Source organism: Talpa occidentalis, unplaced genomic scaffold, assembly GCF_014898055.3.
Source record: "Talpa occidentalis isolate TD23 unplaced genomic scaffold, MPIMG_talOcc4v2.1 talOcc4.5, whole genome shotgun sequence".
Lineage (NCBI taxonomy): Eukaryota > Metazoa > Chordata > Mammalia > Eulipotyphla > Talpidae > Talpa > Talpa occidentalis.
In genome coordinates this window covers 96,891,995-96,915,585 of record NW_023604861.1, presented here as the reverse complement: position 1 = coordinate 96,915,585, position 23,591 = coordinate 96,891,995, and the positions used below count along the sequence as shown (strand labels likewise).

General features: G+C 34.9%; 1 protein-coding gene across 6 annotated transcripts in view; it reads left to right on the top strand.

Moving 5' to 3' along the window:
* Positions 1-23,591, top strand: part of ZC3H6 (zinc finger CCCH-type containing 6) — a 52,446-nt gene that overhangs the window by 16,493 nt on the left and 12,362 nt on the right. For 2 of the 6 annotated variants that reach the window (XM_054701851.1, XM_054701852.1), the window contains exons 2-6: positions 7,977-8,157; positions 9,627-9,749; positions 10,876-10,966; positions 12,699-12,972; positions 18,976-19,109. In XM_054701851.1, coding sequence (XP_054557826.1) covers positions 8,009-8,157; positions 9,627-9,749; positions 10,876-10,966; positions 12,699-12,972; positions 18,976-19,109 — 771 coding nt within the window. In that variant the 5' untranslated portion in view covers positions 7,977-8,008. Of the gene's footprint in view, positions 1-81; positions 4,831-7,679; positions 7,812-7,976; positions 8,158-9,626; positions 9,750-10,870; positions 10,967-12,698; positions 12,973-18,975; positions 19,110-23,591 lie in introns of those variants that run through there. The other 4 variants (XM_054701849.1, XM_054701850.1, XM_054701848.1 and 1 more) reach the window with 4 other exon arrangements.

Below are 23,591 nucleotides of genomic sequence, written 5' to 3'. Positions count from 1 at the left end.
GCAGCGGGCACTGCAGGAGAAGTCTGCGTGCCATGTGGGACCCTCGCCAGCGGCTGGGGATAGAACCAGCGCTGCAGAGGCTGCTGGCAGCTTTGCAGCCAGCGCTCAACCGCTGCGCCACCAGGGGAGGCCCTGTTCATAAGGTCTTTTAACTTAATAACTTCATGGTGTACTGTGCATCATATTTATACTGGAAGTTCACCAGGATGTTACATTGTTTGAATTTAGATGTTTCATTAATATGTTGTTTATGTATGTGTTACCTGCATCAGATGATTATAATGCCTGTTTGAAAAATCCAAGGCTGACATGATTGGATTTAAGCGATACTACGATATAAAAAAATAACACCTTATTGATTCATATCTTCCCTATTTTTAGGGAAAATCTTGATCCCATTCAAAGGAATAGCCTCAACAATAATGAGGTGGTATCTTATTTTTTATTTACTTTTTATTTTGTTATGTTTTTGATGAGATGACATTTTAAAGTTGTAAATCATGGATATGCTTGTAATATTTATGGAGGATTGCCTGAAGAATAATAGTCTTTATTTTTTGATATTAGTAGTTTTCAATTAATTTTTTCTCCTTTATCACTGTTGGAGAAAAAACATTTCCATCAGTGACAGTGTGTGTATTTGAAGGGGGGGCGCACTTGTTATCAGAATCTCCATATACATTCCTATCTTCTTTTGTACCATTACTGGAACAGTGGCATCCTAATTGCTTTCCTTCAGCATGTTTTGTTTCCCTTCTGTATATTTTTTTCACTCTGAAGGTTATCTTTCGGAATGGAAGTCTAAACATATCACCTCCTTTCCTGAAAACAGATCCTTTCCTTTTTCTCATTTCTTTTAAAATAAACTCCAAATGTGGTCAAAGTTCTGCATGATTTAGTACTGCCCAGCTATCCAGCTTAATTTTGAACCCTTTTCTTTATGATCTATCTAGTGACACTGACTTGCCTTGGTTCCCATCTCAGTTCTTCTACACAGATTTTGCTAATTTTATTTTGATCTACCAGAGTTCTTCACACTTATCTCTCAGAGTAATTCCTGATCTCATTTTGTTTATGATTTCCTCAGGGACATCCTTCCAGACTTCCCTGACAGCTGACCTGAACCTATTGTGTGCTCTCCCAACACTATTTACCAATCTCATTTACTTGTGTGGTTTTTTTTTTATTTTAATTTGTGTGATTCTTTAATTGTGTGTTACTCCGTCACTGTAATGAAAATTTCATGAAAGAAGAAACCATGTCTCCTTATTTACCATTTTATCCCCCACATAGATGGTGGTGAATAAGTGTGTTAAAAGAATAAAAGCCTTTTATTTCCCTGGGGATACAGAGGGGAACAGAACATTGCTATGCATATAGTTGTTGTGGTTTTTCTTTTTTTTTTAATACATAGAAGAACTGGGGTGTAGGCCAGAGGTGTGGGGGTGAGAGGATTCACAAGAGACAGAGTGGGGAGCAGAACAGGTGGATTTATAGAAATACACTGCTGAGGGGAGCAGCAGGTGAGATAGGAGAGGTCTGTTGTGCTCCCTGGCCAAGAATCAAACTCATGAGACTTAATTCTTTGTGCTACCAGGAAAGCCCTAGATAATACTGTCTTTATGAGAACTCAGGAGAAATTTCTCTGATCTTATGCCTAGAGAACATTATACTTTTCTTGATTAACTGATCTGTCTTTGTCTTGTTTGTTGTCTTCTACCTAAACCTTGTTTCCTGAAGCTCAGAGCCAAACTGGTAGCTCATATCTGAAAATTAGGAAGGGGTTTCTGACATACCCCTTTGTAAATTAATCTCAGTATTATTAGTGTCCTCTTTATCTTTAGAATTTTCACCGTGATTTATTTACATGTTTGGTGATTTATTCAATAAAGGGCTATAAGTAGCCTTATTTTTTAAAAAGATTTATTTATTTATGCATACATGAACTGGGGTGTAGGCCAGAGGTGCAGGGGGTGAGAGGATTCACCAGAGACAGAATGGGGAGCAGAACAGGCAGGTCTACCGAAATACACTGCTGAGAGGAGCAGCAGGAGAGGTCTGCTGTGCCATGTGGGTCAGCTCCCTGGCCAGAGATCAAACTCATGTTGCAGTGGCTGAGCGATAGCTTGATAGTCTGAGACCCATTCCCTTGTACCACCAGGGAGGCCCTCTATAAGTAGCTTTAAAGAGTAATAAAAGTCACCATACAGCTTTTGAAAAAGAAAGTTAATCTGCTTGCTGGGTAAGAAATAAGATCAGTGTATCTCTCCATGCTGAACGAGAAAGAGGAAAATGAAAGGTTATTACATATTGGGAGAAATTCTAACTATTGTTCTGATTGGTCATTTGGGAAGTAGAAATTCTGTGTTTTTTATTCTTATGTCACAAAAGCCCAGGCATTGCTTTATAAAGATGTCTGAGGTAGAATATGAAAGTATCTGTTAAGCTCAGGGATATACAGCCAGCACTTTTATATGCACAGGCTGGGAACTTTGCAGAATTTTATTTTAACTGTCCAACCTTAGTTCTACACATGTAGAACAGCAGTCCACATGTTCACCATGTGTGTGTTGTGATCTTTGTAGGAATTCTGATGAAAGGCCTTGGTATTTAGCCTGACAATATCAGAATCCCTTTGTTTTCTTCCTGTTGCAAAATAAATTTCTTTAGCGACTGTTGAATTAAAAGCTGTGCAGTAGCACATATGAATCTGAACATTGAATGACTGTAACACAAATAAGAATAAAGAGTCATTTTAGAATGATGACTAAGTTTCCCTCACTTTGACCAGATCAGTCTTACTACTCCTTCAGAGTCTTCTTTTGATAGCCAAGCTGTCTTTTCTTTTAGTTTGAATTTAGATTGGTCAGCTAGCCCTGTGGTGTTATAAGATTGACTAGAGGAGTGGGCAACAGGAAGTATTAGCAGCAGTATTTCATATTTTTTTCGTGGCCTGCCAGCAAGAAATCTGGGCTATACTGTTATCCACAACTACTTGGATCAGTGTAGTTTCATTTGTTGTATTTTTTAAGACTTTACAGTCTTATTTCTCTTTTTAGTTAATGTTCTTAGCAAGTTTTTGATAATTTTTTCAAGTTATTTGACCCCCATATTTGAAAATAGAACCTTACTGATCTAGAGAAAAAAAGGAGGATCTGTTTTTTTCTAGAGGGAGAGCAGTGTCCTTCAGGAACTCCTGAAATGCATGGCCTCCTGAAGGAGTTGGGAAGGAAATAACTAAAATTATCTAATTATTACATTATCACATATAGTTATTACCTGTATAAGGCAAGTTAGGTTTTTATAAGGCAAATGAGTGTGTTGATTCAGGAAATAAGGTCTAGAAGTACCACATATAATTGTTAAAACAAAAGAGGAATTACTTGTAACAAAAATGAGTAAATAGGAATTCTCGGTTATCTCCAGGGAATAGATAACTTACATGGAGTTAACAAAATTTGCAACAGTTGTCATAGAAATAGGGGGATATTAGGCTAATTAAAATGTGTAATTTTGCTCATGTATTTGTACTGAGTCCCACTGGGTTGAGACTTTTAAGATTGACTGGAGTAGTGAAACAACCATGCAAAATTTGCCATGACTAGATAGTGAAAAAGGTATGCTGGATTTTTGCAAACGAAGGTCTTTCCAGAGGATGTATTAAGACTGGATCAAGGGTAGACTATAAGTGCTTTGAAATTGTAGTCAGTGGATTTTACCATTGTCAATTTGTAAAGAAACTTTTTCTGAAACTAATAAGATAGCTAAGATATAAATATTCAAGTTCTAGTATTGGGACAAACATGAAATCACAAAATCTCCTGTCAGGTAGCCCCAGTACTCTCCTGGGGTAAAATACCTAGTTTGGGTGATGAAAGGGAATTATGTCAGGGGTTAATCAAGAGGATCACATATAAGTTAGCTATATAGATTTCAGCATGAGCCAGGCTTAGGCCCAAGCACATTTTCTGTGAAGCATGTTGAAAGATTCAGCCAGTAAGATTCAGAGAATTTATTATTTACATAAACAACAGAGGCAAGACAACTCCTCATGTCTCTTGTCCCACAGGATAATACTGATAGTGAAGAGGCAAGATGGTCATAGGCCACCTGAGTGGTAGTGCATCCTGTTGCTAAGTTTCCATACTGCAGCTTAGCAGTTTTTTATGCCTATAGTTGTACTACAAAGAGCAAGCAAGATGGAAAATCTTAGATCTCATTGCTCTCCAGAAAGGTGGATAAGAAACCACTCCACAGTAGCCTCCCACAAAGTGGGGAGGTGGGTGAGAAATAGTCTTGTAGCAACACCTCCTAAGACTGTCTATCTTTCCATAATCTGGAGCATCACAGAGCATATGACCAAAGCTTAAGTCAGCACATGGCTGAGCCTTCCCTATATGGGCTATGTGGAGACATGAGAGGTTGCCAGGGCAAAGGCACAGAGCAGTTTCCATTCATGAATAAGGGAGAAATGTCAGAGTGAATTTGAACAAAGGCATGAAGAGTATTACAAGCAATAGTTTCAATTATCTAGGAAATATATGTTCTATTAATCTTATGATATGCATTTTACTTCTATAAAGTTTGTTACAGATTGTTAAGAAGTTCTGGGTATTATATCTTAACATAGTTACTTGGTACATTTTTTGTGTGTTTGATGATGTTCTGGCATATCCCAGGAACCTTGTATTCCTGAGAAATGTCTTTGTAATATCATCCCTCAGGAATATTTGTATAGTCTTTTATTGAGGCTTTTGTGTTTCTTCCAGAAGACTCAGTTTCTGATCTGTAGCTTGTAACAGGAGCCTTTAGCAGAAACTACCTGTGGAGGTAAGATTGAATGGTTCAGGTTAATTTATTTTAATAGCCACCAATATCAAAATGGAGAAAAGTAGAATCCTCTATTGAGGCATACCATTTGAAGGATTTTGTGAATCCTCCAAATAAAAACATGTACAGTGGAGTCATTGATGTATTTCAGAGTCTTTAATTTCATACTGATTTGTTTTTCTCCAGTTGTCTCCAGTCTTGATCTTGAAATCTAGTGATAAAATATATTTTAACTTTATTATTTAAAAAAATACTAGTCTTATTAAGATAACATTCACCCTTTTAAAATATACAACTCACCAGTCTTTAGGATATTCAGTGTTGTGCAACTATTACTACTATCTAACTTTAAAACATTTCCATCACGGGCCTCCCCGGTGGCGCAGCGGTTGAGTGCTGGGTTGCGAAGCTGCCCACGGCCTCTGCAGTGCTGGTTCGATCCCCAGCTACTCCCTGGCCACCGGAGAAGGGTCCCACATGGCGCGCAGACCTCTCCTGCCGCACGCTGCTCCCCTCAGCAGTGTACTTCGGTCCTTCTGCCTGCTCTGCTCCCCGCTCTGGCTCTGGTGAATTCTCTCACCCTCCCGCGCTTCTGACTGTACCCAGTGCTTGTATAAATAAATAAATAAATCTTTAAAAAAAAAGAATTTATGTAGCATGGGGCAAATTTATATGCACTCTTTCTAGCTTAAGTACTACACATATTTAAATATCTCGTGAAAAGACAAAGTATCAATTAGTGTTTTTCACATAGAAAAATTTTCACGTGTTAAATAGTTCAAGTTGGAGGAGAGGTGGGAAAAGAAAGGATGAATGCCCATAGAGTTTCTGTTGTTGTTTGTATTTAATTCTTGTTATGGACAGTAAGTACACAATTTTTAAATGTACAACTCAAATTTTTATACATCTATATGTATAGTAGTGACAGAATTACTGAATATAATAATACACAGACTATTTGACACCCCAGAAGTCACCTTAGTATCCCTTTTTGTCAGTTAAAACCTTCCAAGAGGTAATCACTATTCTTACATTTGCCGCCAAATTAGTTTTTCTTGTTCTTGAAATGCATGTAAATAAATCAAATCATCTCTTATATCTGACTTCTTTTGCTCATAATTATTATATTTATAATATTCATCCATATAGTGTGTAGCAGTGGTTAATTTTTTTCTTTATTGTATTCCATTATATAAATAAAGCACTATTTATCCATTCATCTGTTGATGGAGAATTGGATGTACTTATTTTCTTGGGCCATAATGTTTTATAGTATTATAAAAGTTCAGAACATTTTTTTTTTTGTAATCAAAACAACCAGAATGCCAAGACTGGCTCACAGGGAAATTTTCAAGTTTGCCTAAATGTGTAAATAGCACTTTAATTTTGTAATAGAAACCTGAGAAAAATAACTTTGACTTCAGAGCCAATTTAGAGTGGTATCACGTGCCTATTCTATAATGCAAGGGATATATATATATATATATATATATATAGTACATTCAATCATTCAGAAGCAGCAGAGCACATTACTAGGAGTTACAGATATAGCTGTGAAAGACACAGTTACATACCCTGCTATTACCAGCTGATAAATAAGTCATTTCAAACCTTGTGTAGAGTGCAGTGGTAACGAAATGAGAAATAGGAGAGTCCTTAGGATGTAACATCTCACCCAAACCTGGGTAGTCAGTAGGGCCTCTTGGAGGAAATGACATCTAAATTGAGTCCTAAAGAATGAATTGAAATTAGCCAGATGAAACAGGTGAGAGAAAAGGGGTTGAGAGGAGCAGGAAAAGGAGTTTTTATGGCAGTGTTTAAGGTTTAAAGAAACTGAAAGCTGGATAAACAGGAACTCAATTATAAAATGCTTTTTGGCAATATCAGGGAGTTTTGACATTATCCTCAGGTTAGAAGGTAATCATTGATATTTTTTATTATTATTATGGAATATTTGTAACTCCTGTACAGGCCATATAGGATGAATCCTCACATACAAATCCCATACTTTCCGCAATTACCAATTCATGGTAACTCAGTTTTATTGAGACCACTTCCTCCATACTCAGTGGACTGTTCTTATGCAAATTTGAGACATTACATTGTTGTTATTATTGAAGATTTTTAACAAGAGAGTGACATGCTCAGTTTTGCATTTTAGAAATTACACGTTTCTAGTAATTTTAAGGTATTTTAAGATGCAAACACCACAGTTTGGGTGGGTGCTTCTCATTTGCTTCCAGCCATATAAAGACACTTGTCTTTTTATACCATCATGTCTTCTATTTGTAAGTAGTTTGCATTTTTTTCAAACTGTAAAAGCATAACTGAGTGTTAAATTATGTATTCTCCCATCTATGTCAGTTGGTTCATTTGCATTTAATATACTATTAATGAACATTTTGAATTCTATAACTATAAAAATGCTTTAATGAAAGCATTTTTTCTTATGCTAAGTCTCCATGGTGGCAAAGATACTTTTATATACAAAGTGGAATTAGATTTATGGTTTTGCTATGAATATTTTTTACAGATTTATGTTGAGGAATTGAATATTCTTGGGTATTGAAGTTTGTTTTCTTATTGAAGTTTACTTTGTTGGTGAGAATATATATTGCTTTTGATTTAAAGCTATATATATAAATATATATTATTGTATTTTAAAGCTAACACAGCTGTCTATGTATAGAGAGAGTAAAAAATTAAATAAAAATTTCTTTCTGTAGTGAGAGTGTTTGCTTCCTAAAATGTTTAACTTTTTTTTTATTAATGTAGTTTAGTAGATGGTAGTTATTGCAATTCTTTGGGCTAACACTGCATTCATGCATTCCTTCATTCATTCATGATAGAAAAGAAGTGATCTGAATCTAAACCAGAGGTTGGCAAACTTTAACTGCTAAGATTCGTTCATACATTTTGAAGGATTATTTTAAAAGAAAATAGAGAAGAATTTGTAAACAAACCAGAAGTGGCCTGCAAATGTAAATAAAATATTTATTTTACTGAAAAAAAAACTTGCTAATCCTGATCTAATGAATATAACTTAAACTCTTGGCATGTGCTTTCTTTTTTCTTTTGGAAATGTCTCTGTGAGGTTCATTTTAGAATTGACATTTGAAAATTAAAATTTTTATTGTCTTCTATAGAGAAGATGGTGAATTAGAAGATGGTGAAATAGATGATGCAGGATTTGAAGAAACACATGAACAGGAGGCAAAAGAGGACGAAAAGCAGAAAAATGAGAAAGCCTATAGAAAATCAAGAAAAAAACACAAGAAAGAAAGAGAGAAGAAAAAATCCAAGAGGAGAAAGCGTGAGAAACACAAGGTTAGTTAGAATATACTTTTTATTCTTTAGGTAAATTTTTATGAAATATACAATATTAGCAATTAAAACTTATAAATCATTGCCTATTTTTTAATAACATAGATTAGGTCTTTTTACATGTGTGATTAATAACCCCTGAACATACAGCTTATATGAATTATCCTAAGGTTTAACAGAAATAATAAAGGTAACTTTTAATGCATATTAAATCTTTTGAATTGATGAAAAATGGTGTGTAAGGATGCTGAAAGGCTAAGAAAGTATAATTTAATTCTCTACAGATAGAGATTAGTAGCATTGTCACTAGTCCATTATGCATTAGTAGCACTGGTGTTGTCCATTTGTTCATTTATTGTTTTCATTCATACGTATTACTGTGAAAATCTGTGCCATATGCTGGGAGTTATTGTCATGAATGAAATAGTCTCTATTCTTACAGAGTTTACATTGAAATAGGAAAGAGAGAGTTATTAAACAAATGAAAAACAATTGCTATCTAGAAAATAGGGTGCTGAATAGACAAATGAGGTAGATTGGGTTGGGGAAGAAGGGAAACCTATGCTGACAGAGAACTAAGGGAAGAGTTGGCAGCAGTGATGGGATAGCTTTTGAAACTCCCTGAAGTACCCACATAAAAACAGAGCACTTCATATAGCAAAACCAAAAACTCATTGGCAACATCTATTAAAAAAAAAAATGAAGTACTAAGTTATCTCCACAAACTTCAAAATTACAGTAGATGAATCCAAACTGGATTTTCTGGATTTCACAGAACTGGAGACAGTAACAAAATCATGCTTCATAAGCCAAAAAGAAAAAGAAAAATACCGGATGGTCTCACTCATAGCAGGAATCTAGAAAACTTAAATAAGGGACCAGGAAAATGAATAACTATAAGAAAGTGAAAATCAAAATCAACAAAAAACTATGAACCAGAGACACTTTTAGGGGGGCGGGGGTGGGAGGGAGGGATTGGGGTCAGAATGGGGGGGCTGCAATTGTATGGGGAATATAACAATAAAATTTATTAAAAAAAAAAAAAATCATGCTTCATTATGTGTAATGAAGCAGAGGGAAGGTAAAGGAACTAAACAAATTAGCAACATGTATTCATCTCAAAATGGAGGAACCTCCAGTCAAAATGAAAAGTCCATGGGCTAAACTGAGGATAGCAATAAAAACTAAGAGGGAGCTTTTCTATTTCCAGTTCACACCTGAGAATAAGGTGCTCATATTAGTTTGTATGGTGCTGGACAGGTTTGGGTTTGACAGACTCCTAATGCTAATCCACTAAATCATTTTTAAGGCAGATACCATATGGAGGAGATGCCTGTTGGGAGTGGTATCTAAATGGAGCACTAATACTGTAGAGCCTGCTGAGATAATGCGCTAATTGAAAAAAGTTTATCTAGTTACTAGTTAAATTTTCTTTCTTTTGCAAATGTGATTTTATTTTTACCTTCTTTTAGCATAATTCTCCATCTAGTGGTGATAGTTCAGACTACAGCCTTGATTCAGAAGTGGAACAAAGAGAAAGTTCCCACAAAAAAAGAACTAGTTTCTACAGGGATTATGACATTCCATTTCCTCAGGTATTACCTTTTTAAAAATATGCATAATATCTAATGTAACATTTGTGATAAAATATACATAACAAAATTTACCATTTTAACCATTTTAACCGCTTTAAGTGTATAATTCAGTTGTACTAAGCATATTCACAGTATTGAATAACCATCACCACTATCCATTTCCAGAACTTTTTCATCATCCCAAACAGAAGCTGTGAACCCATTATGTAGTAACATCTTCTTTTCCCCTCCCATCAGCTTCTGGTTGTCACTATCTCCACTTTCTATCTCTATGAATTTCCCTCTGTAGGTACCTCATATAGGTAAAATCATATGGTACTTATCCTTTTATGCCTGAATCATAATTTTTTCAAGGTTGATCTATATTTTATCAGAATTTCATTTCTTTTAAGACCAAATGATTTTGTATTATATGTATATACCACATTTTGTTTATCCATTCCTATGTTCATGGGCACTTAACATTTCTTCTACCTTTTTGCTATTACAAGTAATATACTCTGAACATGGATTTACAGATATCTTTTAAAGACCCTGACTTTCAATTTTGGGGTATAAACCTAGAAGTGGAATTACTAGATCACGTGGTAATTCTATATTTTACTTTCCAAGGAACGGCAAACCGTTTTCCACAATGGCTACGTCGTGTTTATATTCCCACTAAAAATGTATGAGATTTTTTAATTTTCCCATGTCCTTGTCAAACCTGTTATTTTCTGTTTTATTTTTGGGTTTTTTCTTTTTTGGTATAATACTCTTCTTAATGGACATGAAATTGTATATCACTGTGGCTTTTAATGCACTTCCATTTTTAATGGAAAAATAAGACTTTCAGTTTTATTCTTTGTCTTCTAATATTTTGAAAAAATATAAGACATTTGCTACAAATTTTAATCCTTTGAAAATAAAGAATACATTATGTATTAGTTTGCTAGGAATGTGTATAGATCTGAGTTTCAATCTGATACTATTTTGTCTTAATCTAAAGTGCTTCATTTAGTCTTTATTTAGCATATCTTACAGTGTAGACTTGTTATCAATAAATTCAGCTTTTATTTATTGAAAAATTGTTTATTTCACTCTTATTTTTAATACTTTTTTTTTTTTTTACATTTTAAAAGGACAGGTTTATTAGGAAAAGGAGAAAGGAAAAGAGAGACACCTGCATAGACACAGGCAGGCAGAGAGCTTCCGCTGCTGCTTTGCAAAGGGAAAAGGTTTGTGAGAAGAAATGCCTACATAGTTACAGGCGGGCGGGCGAGCTGCCTTAATATGTTTTTATTTTGTCATAATGACTTACAGGAAAGTTACAAGAATGCCTAGATCCTTGCTTGTGAATACATGTTGTTATTCCAAACAGTGAACATGTGAAGCCTAAGGAGATATCCTCCTAAAAAGCTGGGACTGCTGGATACCCATCATCCATTTAATGCTCCTAGGAGCACTTACACCATAGTAGAGTCTTTCCCACAAAACCATGGCATGGGAAGTTTGCATCATCAAATGGCTATTGGGAATATTTGCAGTTGGGAAAACTAGGAAGGGAATTAAATAAAAGTTTGGGGATAATTCTACTTAAAATGGTAGCAATATGGAAATTGTTTTTATAATAACTGAAAATTATCAGAAAATTGAATGAATATTGATAATTAAAGGTTTTTGGGCAAACATCTAATCTCCAGAGAAAAATTCATCCTCACCCATTAACAAAGCAATTTTTAGTCATAAAGCACTAAGATATATCATTGAATCATTAATATAGTCACCTTTTACTAAAGGAAATGTAAGCCCCCTTAAACTAATCTTCAATTTAATCTAAGCATTTATTTTTTTATTATTATAGTGGCTTTTAAAAAAATATCAGAAACTGCCCTTTTGGCTACAATTGTACATCTCTTGAATTATTGAAATGCTAGGCAAACTTAAAGTATTGCTTAAAACAAGTCAGAAAGTAATAATGTGTTCAAAATTATAAATTTATAGTGATTCATTGTTTGGATTACTTTAGTTATATATTTGTTTTCTATTTTGTAATCACTAAAAAGATCTTAATATTTTTCTGTATTTTATTAAAAACAGTCTCATGTTGGTATTCTTCCCATGTAATAGTTTTATATCATATTTAAAATGTACCAAGCTGAAGATGAATCATGGTCTAGATCCTCAAGTTGTAATTATGTGCAGTTTTTTTTTTTTGCCTTAAAAAAAACTGTCAGAAGATGTGATAGAACTAATGAAAATACTTTAGTGAACAGAACTAGACTTGAATACAATAATTAAATGAACTTCTAGGGCTAAAGTATATTCTCTGTTTTCATGTGCTTTTTAGTAAAGAGCATTAAAATAAAAACATATTGTAATAAACAGCTCATAAAAAGCAATTTCACTAGATGTTTTTCTCTATTAAGCCTCAGATATAAACATTTTGTTTTTACAAATCTTTTTATACATACAGTTTAATATGAAATATAATAGACTTAAACATGTCATGTGGTAATTTTTCAATGTTCAACATATATTTTTTTCTCCCTCCACCCCACAAGCTACTTTATTAATATTCCTTACTTTTAAAAAGACCTCTTCAGTTTTTTGGAGAAGGAATTAATGTATGATGGCATGTACTTTTAAGTATCCCTGCCTATGCAAATACTGAGACACAGAACATGGCAAACAAAAAATATGGGACATAGAAAACAAAAAGTGAGTAAAATATACTCACCATCAAGGACCTATGAACATTATAATGTTTACTAGTATCAGAGTGGCATTTAGCTTTTTGGGTTTAGTTTTTAAAAGTGTCATAGGTAAGTACTAACCAAGAGGCAGATCTAATAACTATCTTTTCTCCTTTCTCCCAACTTTCTGGGGGGAAAAAAAGATGTCCTGTGTTACTATTAATTTCTGTATAGAATTGAAAAATCCTAATAATGATTTTACATTTTTACTTAGCATGGACATGTATCAGGAAGCTATGTGACATCAAAGAAGAGTCAACATAACAAAAAATATAAGAGTAAAGAATACGATGAGTATAGTACCTACAGTGATGACAACTTTGGTAACTACAGTGATGACAACTTTGGTAACTATAGTCAGGAAACAGAGGAAGATTTTTCCAGTCACTTGAAACAATACAGGCAAGCTAAAGAAACCTCAAGTACTGCTTTAGGATCATCATATTCTAAAGAACCAGGGAAAAAACAAAGAATGAAAGTTCAGCTAGGTAAGTTTGAAATTGTTCGTTTGTTTTTTGAATATGAGAACCTATTAAAACAGGTAGCTATAGAGTATGATTTATATTTTCCTTCTCAAGATCAAGTTATTCTCCTGATTCCTGAATTCATTTTTCATTATTTTGTAGATCTCAAAGATGGAAATCTACAAATATTTCAATCTGTATGATATCTTCATATTTGAATTAGAAAGCTAGGCTAATATTTTAAAAAAATACAAAAAAATGCTATACTGTTATGTTTCTCCTCTCCCTTCTATATATCAGTATACTGAAAAAATATCCTTTTAAGTTGTCTGTTAATGTATGTATTTTATTCTTTAAGCATAATTGGACAGAATTCTGGGAATCTATTGTATTATTAGATTTTAAAATGTGGCAGTCTGCTTTGCTATGCGTGTGTACTTAGGACTGAGCACATCCTTCAAGCCTGGAAATAAAATCATAATCTAAAGAAATTTCTGTAGTGGTCACTTATCCACCTGCTATATTGAGACACATGATCCCTAAACAGAGTTGGGCAGGTTGCCATAGACACCATGGGTCACATCAGGGCAAAATCAACCTTAAGAATTATCCAGTCAAGAAAACAGGACCAGGACCACTAAAGGAGGAGGATCAGCATGGTGGTGGGGAAACACTGCAAGTCCTCCCATTAAAAAAAAGTTATAGGGAGGAAAAGCGGCAGGTCCCTGCTAGAACTGGGACACAAGAGATAAACGGGCAACTCTGTCAAACTGCCCAAAGAGGAAAGTTACCATTAAAGAGGATGAGAAGAGAGGAAAGCTCAGAACCCTGCTACCCTCTCCCACCACAAAGCTGGCACACTCTGACCAACAGAAAGGAGGAAAAAAAAAAAACAAGAACAAACTACAGATCAAGCGGGGCAGTGAGTGGAAAGGAACTACCACAGGCACTGTACCCCCAAATGGGAACTGTGGAAAACCGTGCTTGTATTGCCACGGAGGTGAGCTAATGGCTCCGGGTGCCATTAGAAGAAGATAAGGACCCCACGGAGAGACCTGCAAATAGCCTAAGGCCAGCCGGTAAGCTTGTGCAGAAAATGGCGCGCACTCCAAAAGCATACACGGCTCGTGGCTGCCCAGGTCCTTGCACCTGTAACCTAGGTTTGTGGGGAGACGCACGGGAACCATCACTGAGGTAAATGACCCTCACTGAATAATTAAAAACCAGGCATCCAGGCACGGGAGTGCGGTGCAAAAGGCTTCATTTCTGCAGACACTGGCGTGCACTTGAAAAGCATACATACACTGCCGGCCAGGGAGCTACCCACATGGCGCAGCAGACCTCTCCAGCCTCACTCACTGCTCCCCTCAGCAGTGTCTTCGGTCTGTGTTCCTGTTTTGCTCCCCGCTCTGTCTCTTGTGAATTCTCCCACCCTCCTGCGCCCCTGACTATACCCCAGTTCTTGTATAAATAAATAAATCTTTAAAAAAAAAAAAAGAAAATTATAGCAAGACACATAATAGTAAAGCTTCCAAGAGTCCAAGACAAAGAAAAAATAATGAAACTGGCAAGGGGAAAGAAACAGATAACTTACAAGGGAAAACCAATCAGGTTAACTTCAGACTTCTCCAAAGAAACACTACGGGCAAGAAGAGAATGGAGTAACATATTCAACAAACTTCAACACAGCAAATGCCAGCCAAGAATACTTTACCCTGCAAAGCTCTCCTTCCTCTATGAAGAAAAAATATGGACCTTCTCAGACAAGCAGAAACTCCACAAATTCATTACAACTAAACCCCCACTCCAAAAAATTCTACAAGAAGTCCTAAAGCCAAAACCAACAGAGGAATGAACAAGAAGAACAGAATAAAGCGAAGAATAAAATCACAAAGAAGACAAACAACATGGCAAATACAGATGCCAACATATCAATATTAACTAAATATACATGGATTAAACTCATCAATAAAAAGACACAGAGTAGCAGACTGGATTAAAAAACAAAATCCAACCTTCTGTTGTCTCCAGGAAACACGTTTAACCACAAAAGATAAACAGACTGAAAGTAAAAGGTTGGAAAACAATCATACAAGCAAATGGACCAAAAAAGAAGGCAGGAACAGCTATACTTATATCAGATGAAATAGACTTCAAATTTAAAAAGGTAAAAAGAAGCATAGACAGACTACATTATGATCAAGGGGACAATAAATCAGGAAGATATAACACTCATCAACATATACTCACCAAATGAAGGGGCACCAAAATATACTAGACAATTATTATCAGCTCTGAAAACAGACATTAAAGAAAATACATATATAGAGGGGGACTTCAACATCCCACCCTCACCAATGGACAGATCAACGAGACAAAAAATAAACAAAGACACTAGAGCCCTAAATAAAGACATAGAACTCATGGACATAACAGACATCTATAGGACACTGCATCCAAAAAAATCCGAGTACACATTTTTCTCAAGTGCACATGGATCATTCTCCAGAATTGATCACATACTGGGCCACAAGACAAACATCAACAGATACATGAAGATCAAAATCATTTCAACTATCTTCTCCAATCATAAAGGCATCAAGCTAGAAATAAATCATGAAAAGAAAACAAGGAACCCTCCCACTTCATGGAGATTGAAATCCACACTACTGGAAGACCACTGGACTAATGAGGAGATTAAAGAAGAAATTAAAAAATACTTTGAGTTGAACGACAGGGAGGACACCCCTTTCCAGAATGTGTGGGATGCAGCAAAAGCAGTACTAAGAGGAAAATATATAGCAATATAGGCTCACATCAACAAACAAGAAAGAACTCAAAGAAGCAACCTAATCTCACATCTCAAAGAGCTAGAAAAAGAACAACAAAAAAACCCTAAAGCCAGTAAAAGAAAGGAGATAATAAAAATCAAAACAGAAATAAACGAATTGGAAATTAAAAATACAATCCAAAAGATCAATGAAACCAAAAGTTGGTTCTTTGCAAAAATAAACAAAATAGACAAACCTCTAGCCAGACTCACAAAGAAAAAACAGGAGAAAACACATATAAATAGGATTATAAATGAAAGTGGAGAAATCACAACAGACTCAGTAGAAATCAGAAGAATAATCAGAGATTACTATAACACATGCAAGCAAATTCAACAACCTAGAAGAGATGGACAAATAACGCTGGACAAAGAAGAAATAGAACACCTAAACAGACCAATTATAAGCAGTGAAATTGAGGCAGCAACCAAAGCACTCCCCAACAACAAAAGCCCAGTCCAGATGGCTTCACAAATGAATTCTACCAAACATTCAGCAGTGTATTAGTGCCTATTCTACACAAACTCTTTCAAAAAATTGAAAAAGAAGGAATACTACCAAATATGTTCTATGAAGCCAACATTACACTAATACCAAAACCAAACAAAGACAGCACAAAAAAAGAAAGTTACAGGCCAATCTCCCTAATGAACACTGATGCAAAAATCCTTGCCAACAGAATCCCAACAATGCATCAAAGGAATAATACACCACGATCAAGTGGGATTCATCCCAGCGGCACAAGGATGACATACAAAAATCGTCAGTGTAATCCAGCACATCAACAAAAAGAAAAATAAAAACCATATGATCATATCAAGAGATGCTGAGAAAGCATTGGATAAAGTCCAACATCATTTATGATGAAGGCCCTTGAAATTCTTGGGATAGAAGGAACATAACATGTAAAAGCCATATACGACAAACCCACTGCCAATATTATTTTCAATGTTGAAAAGCTAAAGGCCTTTTCTTTAAGATCAGGAACAAGACGAGGATGTCCTCTCTCACCACTGCTCTTCAATATAATACTGGAGGTCCTAGCCAGGGCAATAACAAGAGAAAGCCATACAAGGAATCCAAATAGGGAAAGAAGAAGTAAAACTGTCACTATTTGCAGATGTACGATGATATACGTAGAGACTATATTAACTAAATATAGGCTATATTAATTAAAAACTCCACAGAAAAACTACTGAAAATAATCAACCAGTTCAGTAAAGTAGCAGGATACAAAATCCACACACAAAAACCAGTAGCCTTCCTGTACACAATCAGTCTTCCTGTATATAATCAAACTGGTCCAGCCACTAAGGAAAGCTGTCTGGAGTTTCCTCAGTCTACTAAAAATGGAGCTACCATATGACCCAGCAATTCCACTCCTAGGGATCTACCCAAAGGACACAAAAACATTGATGCAAAAGAATACCTTTACCCCTATGTTTATTGCAGCACTATTTTACAATAGGGGTAAAACCTGGAAACAACACAAATGCCCAAAAATAGATGATTGGATCAAGAAGATGTGGTATATATACACAATGGAATATTATTCAGCAATCAAAAAAGATAAACTCATGCCATTTTCAGCAACATGGATGGAGCTAGAAGGAATTATGCTCAGTGAAATAAGCCAGAAGGAAAATGAAAAAATCAGATGGTTTCACTTATAGGAGGAATATAGGGGGACCAAATAAAACATCAGTGTAAAAAAATAATAACAGTACAAAACACAACAAAGCAAAAACAGACAATTATAAATCAGAGACATCCTGCAGGGGAGGAGGAGGAAAAGGAATCAGAGGGAGGGAGGAAGGGAGGAGCACAGGGGACTGAGGTGATGGTACACGGGTGCATTGGTGAAGGAAACTATGGGGACTACACCTGAGGGGGTAGGGGGAAGCAAATATTGTTTAAAAATGAACATGATGTAAAAAAAGAAAACAGGACCAAAATGAGCTGAAGTAAGATAGTAAGCAGGGAACCCCTATGTAATTATCCTTTAATTATTGTTGCAAAAAGGAATCAGTATGGAGTAAATTTGGTTATTTCTATATGGTTTTATTTTTTTTTCTTGATTTCCTACCATAATGTCTTTGAAAAATGTGAATCTAGACTTAGCTGAATTAAAGAGAAAGGAATTTGTTTATGCATATGTTCTTGTAATTAGTAAGTTTGTTCCTAGAGTCTAGACATACTGATGTCAGGGATCATTCCACTTGGGGATGATAGGGAATGCAGGCGAGGCCTTGATCATTCCTTTCTATCTGCATTTTTTCCCCTTTCAAGCTCTTCTTTGTTCTGTTAAAGAATTGAGTATTGTGGGGGTTTTTTTTGAAATTTGTTTTTTCTCCTGAGTTATGAAATTATAATGATCAAATAAAGAAAATGTTTTCAGTATGTAAAAAAGGTAATCCAGCAAAGATAAAAAAAAAACAAAAATTGAATGCCTACACCTAGAGATAACTGTTATTCCTATTTTGAATGTACATTCTTTTGGAATTTCTGTGCCAAATATTTTTAATAGAAATTATTACATTCTGTTCTAACATATTTTTTCCCTTAGCTGTGAATTTTATCTCATTCTTGTGTTAGTGAATAACTTTTAATGTCTATGTAATTTGTTGGACACATTATAGGTTTATTTGGTAGTAATTAATTCAGATTTAAGTTGCATCTAATTACTTTTAATTCTGTATTAGTATACTGCATATTTATACACATCTCAGAAAACATTTTGGCAAACAGTTTCTCTTAGGAATAAATTTGAATTGTAGAAATGTATGAAAGACATGGCCATCATTTGAAGATTTTTGACCCATATACCAAGTTGATATCCAAAATGGTAGTATTCAATTTATAACAGCCTGCCAGAGTGTGAAAATACCAGTTTCTGAAAATCTGTAACACTGTTCTAAGAGAAGAATATTGATGTTATTTTTAGCATTATAATTTCTTAGAATGAAGTGAAACATTTGTTAGTTTTTCTTACACCAGTATAGGTGCAGTCCCTGTACAGAAGAGAAACATTTTTTTTTTTCGTATTTATTGGCCTGGATTTAAGGTCATTAAAAAACTTTATTAGTTCAATATGACTTTGGTAAAATATGAAATCACTTTGTATTATAACTTACTTCTTTAATAAAATTCTTATAATTTGTGCAATAATATTTAAAGTACATTTTAACTTTTTTAGGTATTGAACAGAGAGCTAAAAGTTTTAATGTTGGTCGTGGACGTTGTTTGACGAAGAAAATCAAACGCAAAGACCGTGGAGGAAGAACCAATAAAGGGCCTAATGTTTTTTCAGGAACAGATGATTTTCAAGAGGTACAGAGAATTTATAGATAATATAGAAAGGAACTTTTCCATCTTCTGAGCAATTTGGCTGCAAAGAAAGCATTGTGATTTTAATGCCACTTTCTTAGTAAATGAAAAATTTCTAGCTCAGATCCTATGAGTATAAACAGATGCCCCCCACCCACAAAAATTGCTGTTTTAATTAGTCATTATACTGGTATAGAGATAAAATTTAACATCAAAATAAAATTGGTATATTTGAAAGCACCTCAAAATAAAATTGACGTGTCTGAAAGCAAAAATGTGTGCTCTATTAATCCTCTTCAGTTGTGCTTTCCTTTCCTAGGAGTCACCTTCCCCAGATGCAAATAGCAGTAAAATGCTAATAGTGCAATAAATAGGAGAGCCAAGAAGGGAGATAGTAGATTAACTTATTTATGAAAGTTAAAACCTTTAAAAGAGGGCCTCCCTGATGGCTCAAGGGTTTAAGATGCAGCACTATGAAGCTATCTGCAGCCACTGCAGCACGAGTTCAATCCCTGGGCAGGGAGAACCACATGGCACAACAGACTTCTTCTGCCTCGCCCACTGTTCCCTTCATCGGTGTATTTCAGTCAATCCGCCTGTTCTGTTCTCCACTCTGTCTCCGGTGAATCCTCTCACCGCCCCCCCCGTACCTCTGACCTGTACCCCAGTTCTTCTATGCATAAATAAATAAATCTTTTTAAAAAAATCTTTAAAAGAGAAGGAAAGGAGTTGTAAAGAGGGTTGAAAAGATGAATTATGTCAGTTGTATATAGTGTAGATGGAATATATATGTTGTTGAATTTAACTCTGAGCATCTACATTTCAACCTTATAGTGACTCTCTGCTTTAGATTGGCCCAATTCCTGTATTCTGCCACTATTCCAGTAAGACTTGATTGAATTATACAGAGCAAAGGGGGATTATTAATGCCACAACCCTGAATGAGAGCTAAAAGACAGAAATATATTATAGTGTATATTATAAAATATAATTGATACCTGGGTTTAAAGATAACAGGCAAAGATTTCTTAACATGTACACTTTAGTATACTATTTAGGGAGATATAAATAGGTGACTTAAAAAGGGATTCAGGCACTAGTAAATTTGTGAAACAGAGCATGTGCCACTATACCCTTGGGAACTTTCACTCATAAATTCAGTAAATGCTCTCAACAGATCAGACATAAAGAAGCCTATTTTACTTTGTTCAACCCATCATTTTCAGAATTTACTTGACTATACATATTTTTGCCCATACTTAACTGTTCCATGGGATAGCAGCTTTTGAAATAGGCTTTCTATATGTTTATGACCTGCCTGTCCATCTTTCTAGATATCTGCAGACCTCTAGAATGTGCTGCTTTCTCTAAACCAAATGAATATGGAAGCTTTCCAAGGAGGCCATCTATATCCTGTCCTTATACGCTATTCCTGAAAAAAGTTAGCGTCCAACAAAGTATGGTTTTGAGTAAATTAAGGACCTGTCTCTGAACTTTAATTTGTTTAATCTATAAAATGAGATTATGATATTAATTAATTCTAAGGGTGCTTCGGGCACTAACATTTTAGATGTTTGAGAAATGGGCTGTAACTTAAAGATTCTTTATCATGTAATAGAAGATCAAAATGGATTCTTTTGCATTTACCAGATTTAGAATATTTTTCATTTTGTGAACCAAAAGTAAAATGTTATTGACTGTCATGAGAGATTTCTTCTGGTTCCAGAAACATCCCGGATTGCCTAAGTCCCAGAAGGCAGCTCATGTCCAAGAATGACTTAGTGGGAAGCCCATCCAAACTAGAGTGAACATATTGTGGCGGCCAATGTTGATCTGTTTCCATGTTGCCTTTTCAGGGACTGTAAGTTCCTTTAAAGGCTAGATAAATTCAGGGATACCTGCATGTCCACACTAATTTTCTTAAAAACCAAGAGTAGTCAACAGAATAAGCAAACGTCTTGATGGATTTTAAGAACATTGCTGGTCTAAAATTCTTAAATATTTTTAGTCTTTATCATTAGTGTTAATTTTTCAGTAAGTACATGAACTTTTTCAGATACATACTTTTCTTCTTATATGCTAAAATAAAATTTTTTTATGTTTATGTTTCTTATATCAATATAATGCATTCTCCTAAAGTAAATATATTTTAAAATTACCAAGTAGGCAGTTTGGTTTTCCTTCTACTTCTGTCTTTCCCTCCTCTCCCACTTTCTTGAATTGTCTTTTCATAAAGATTTTTTTTTTTAATAGAGACATTTTTATTTATTTATTTGTTTGTTTGTTTTGTTTATACATGCACTGGGTACAGTCAGAAGCGCGGGAGGGTGAGAGAATTCACCGGAGCCAGAGTGGGGAGCAGAGCAGGCAGAAGGACCGAAGGACACTGCTGAGGGGAGCAGCGGGCGGCAGGAGAGGTCCGCGCGCCATGTGGGACCCTCCTCCGGTGGCCGGGGAGCAGCCGGGGATCGAACCAGCGCCGCAGAGGCCGCGGGCAGCTTCGCAACCCAACGCTCAACCGCTGCGCCACCGGGGAGGCCCTTCTTGAATTGTCTTTTCTTAGAGACTTAGTGTGATGTAGTACAAAGAATTTTATTCTGACTGCTAGTTCATCATGCGACCTTTGGCAAGTCACTAACCTCTCTACTATTCATTTTTCATATTTGTTCGATGAGAGTGATGAGCTAAATCACTTTTGTGGTTTTTCCAGCTCTTATAATAAGAGATCTTAACAATAAAGGACTTTTGTAGTTCTTTTATAGACTCAAACTTCAAAGATCAGATCTTCTAGGCACTTAATTTCTTAACATTTTATTTGTTACAGTTGTTTTACATTTTCTAGTAAAACTTGATTAAAGTCAGGGTTCCTGTAGTTACTGATACCGAGATACTTTCTGTTCATTTAAACTTAACTAAACTAAAAAACTAAACAATTCCCCCCCCACACACACACAACACAATCCTATTAAAATGATAGGCATGTCATTAGAAAGTAGCATACACAGGAACTGCATTTCAAATGAAACATAGGTGCAACTTGGTGAATTTTTTCCAAGATGATTTTTATGGTGATTACCTAATATTTCTACTTTGTAATTTCAAGTTATATTTGCCAGCTGGCTCATTGGCTTTGCATAATGTACTCTATAGCTGCCTGTTTTATTGCAGCCACAATGTTTTGTATGAAAGGCATATGTTAGCTTTTCATTTATATCTACTTGCTCTAAATGAGCCTAGAAATGGAAAATGTTTGTGAGCCAAATTTACATAAAATTAAGATATTTTAAATGATCTTATCAGAGTATAATATAAGCAATTTCTTGTGTTTTTCTGAGGCAATTGGGATATACTTATATTTTTTAAATGAACCTCTAGAATCATCTGTTCTCTTGTCCTTTTTTTCAGAATTCTTATAATAAAATACATATTTCAACTGCAAGTACTGAAGATCAGATTTAAGTCTAGCTGTCTGTTGCCTCAAATGTTTGCTGTGAGGCAATTTCCTGTTTTCAGTAGGTTGTGCTTTGTTCTCGATCTCCTAGAAAATTGAGGGAAAAGGAAAAACTAAAATCAGAAGAGCAACTAGTTATTGAGCTCCTCAATAACTCATGTACAAGGCATGGTACATGCTAAGTGCTTGAAAAACAATGCTGTTTTGTTAAGAGATCATGAATGTGAGTCCTTAGCATAGTTAAGGGTCTATGCTCTTGTTACTCAATCTTTTTATACTCAGTAAAAGTTGAAGACTGAAGAACTAAGGAAAACAAATAGAGTTGTGAGATTTCCTACTGTACACGTCTTATTTTTTTTGTAATTTAAAAGTTAAGTGTAATATATCCTCCCTGTATTTTTTCCCTAAAAAGTACAAAATAAATAACACGCAAATTATCTCATCTTTTAAAAATATCCACCTAGAGATATACACTGTTAAAGGTAGAAGTGTACTTTATTAGTTTTTTGTCTTTATTATTATAAATTGTAATAGATTTTTCACTTAATAAAGTCCCAAATTTTGTGCCAAAGTTGGTCTTTCCACACCATGATATTTTAATGACTGCATACTATTCTGCCACCTAAATGTATCATAATATGTTTGACCAGTCTCCTAGTTTTGGATGGGTAAAACGATTCTGGGATTTTTTTGTGGATTTTGTTTTGTTTTGTTTTTCTATGTCAGTAGCTCTATAGTAGTTACTTTTTGTGAATAAATCTTTATATGCCTTCCTGATAATTCTTTCAGAATTGTCCTGAAAAGTACAACTTCTGTGTCAAGCAAGATGAATGTTTTTAGCTTTTATAATATGCCTATCAACAATGTATTTTATTGTACCTTTGCCAAAACTGAGTTTTATTGTTAATTTTCAAGCTTTTCATAATTTTTAAAATTATAATAAATAAAATAGAAATAGGGATTTTAGCAATAGGCAGTTTACTAGAAGTATATTTCTTTCCAAATAAATGTAAAGCCTCAGAATGTCTCATCTT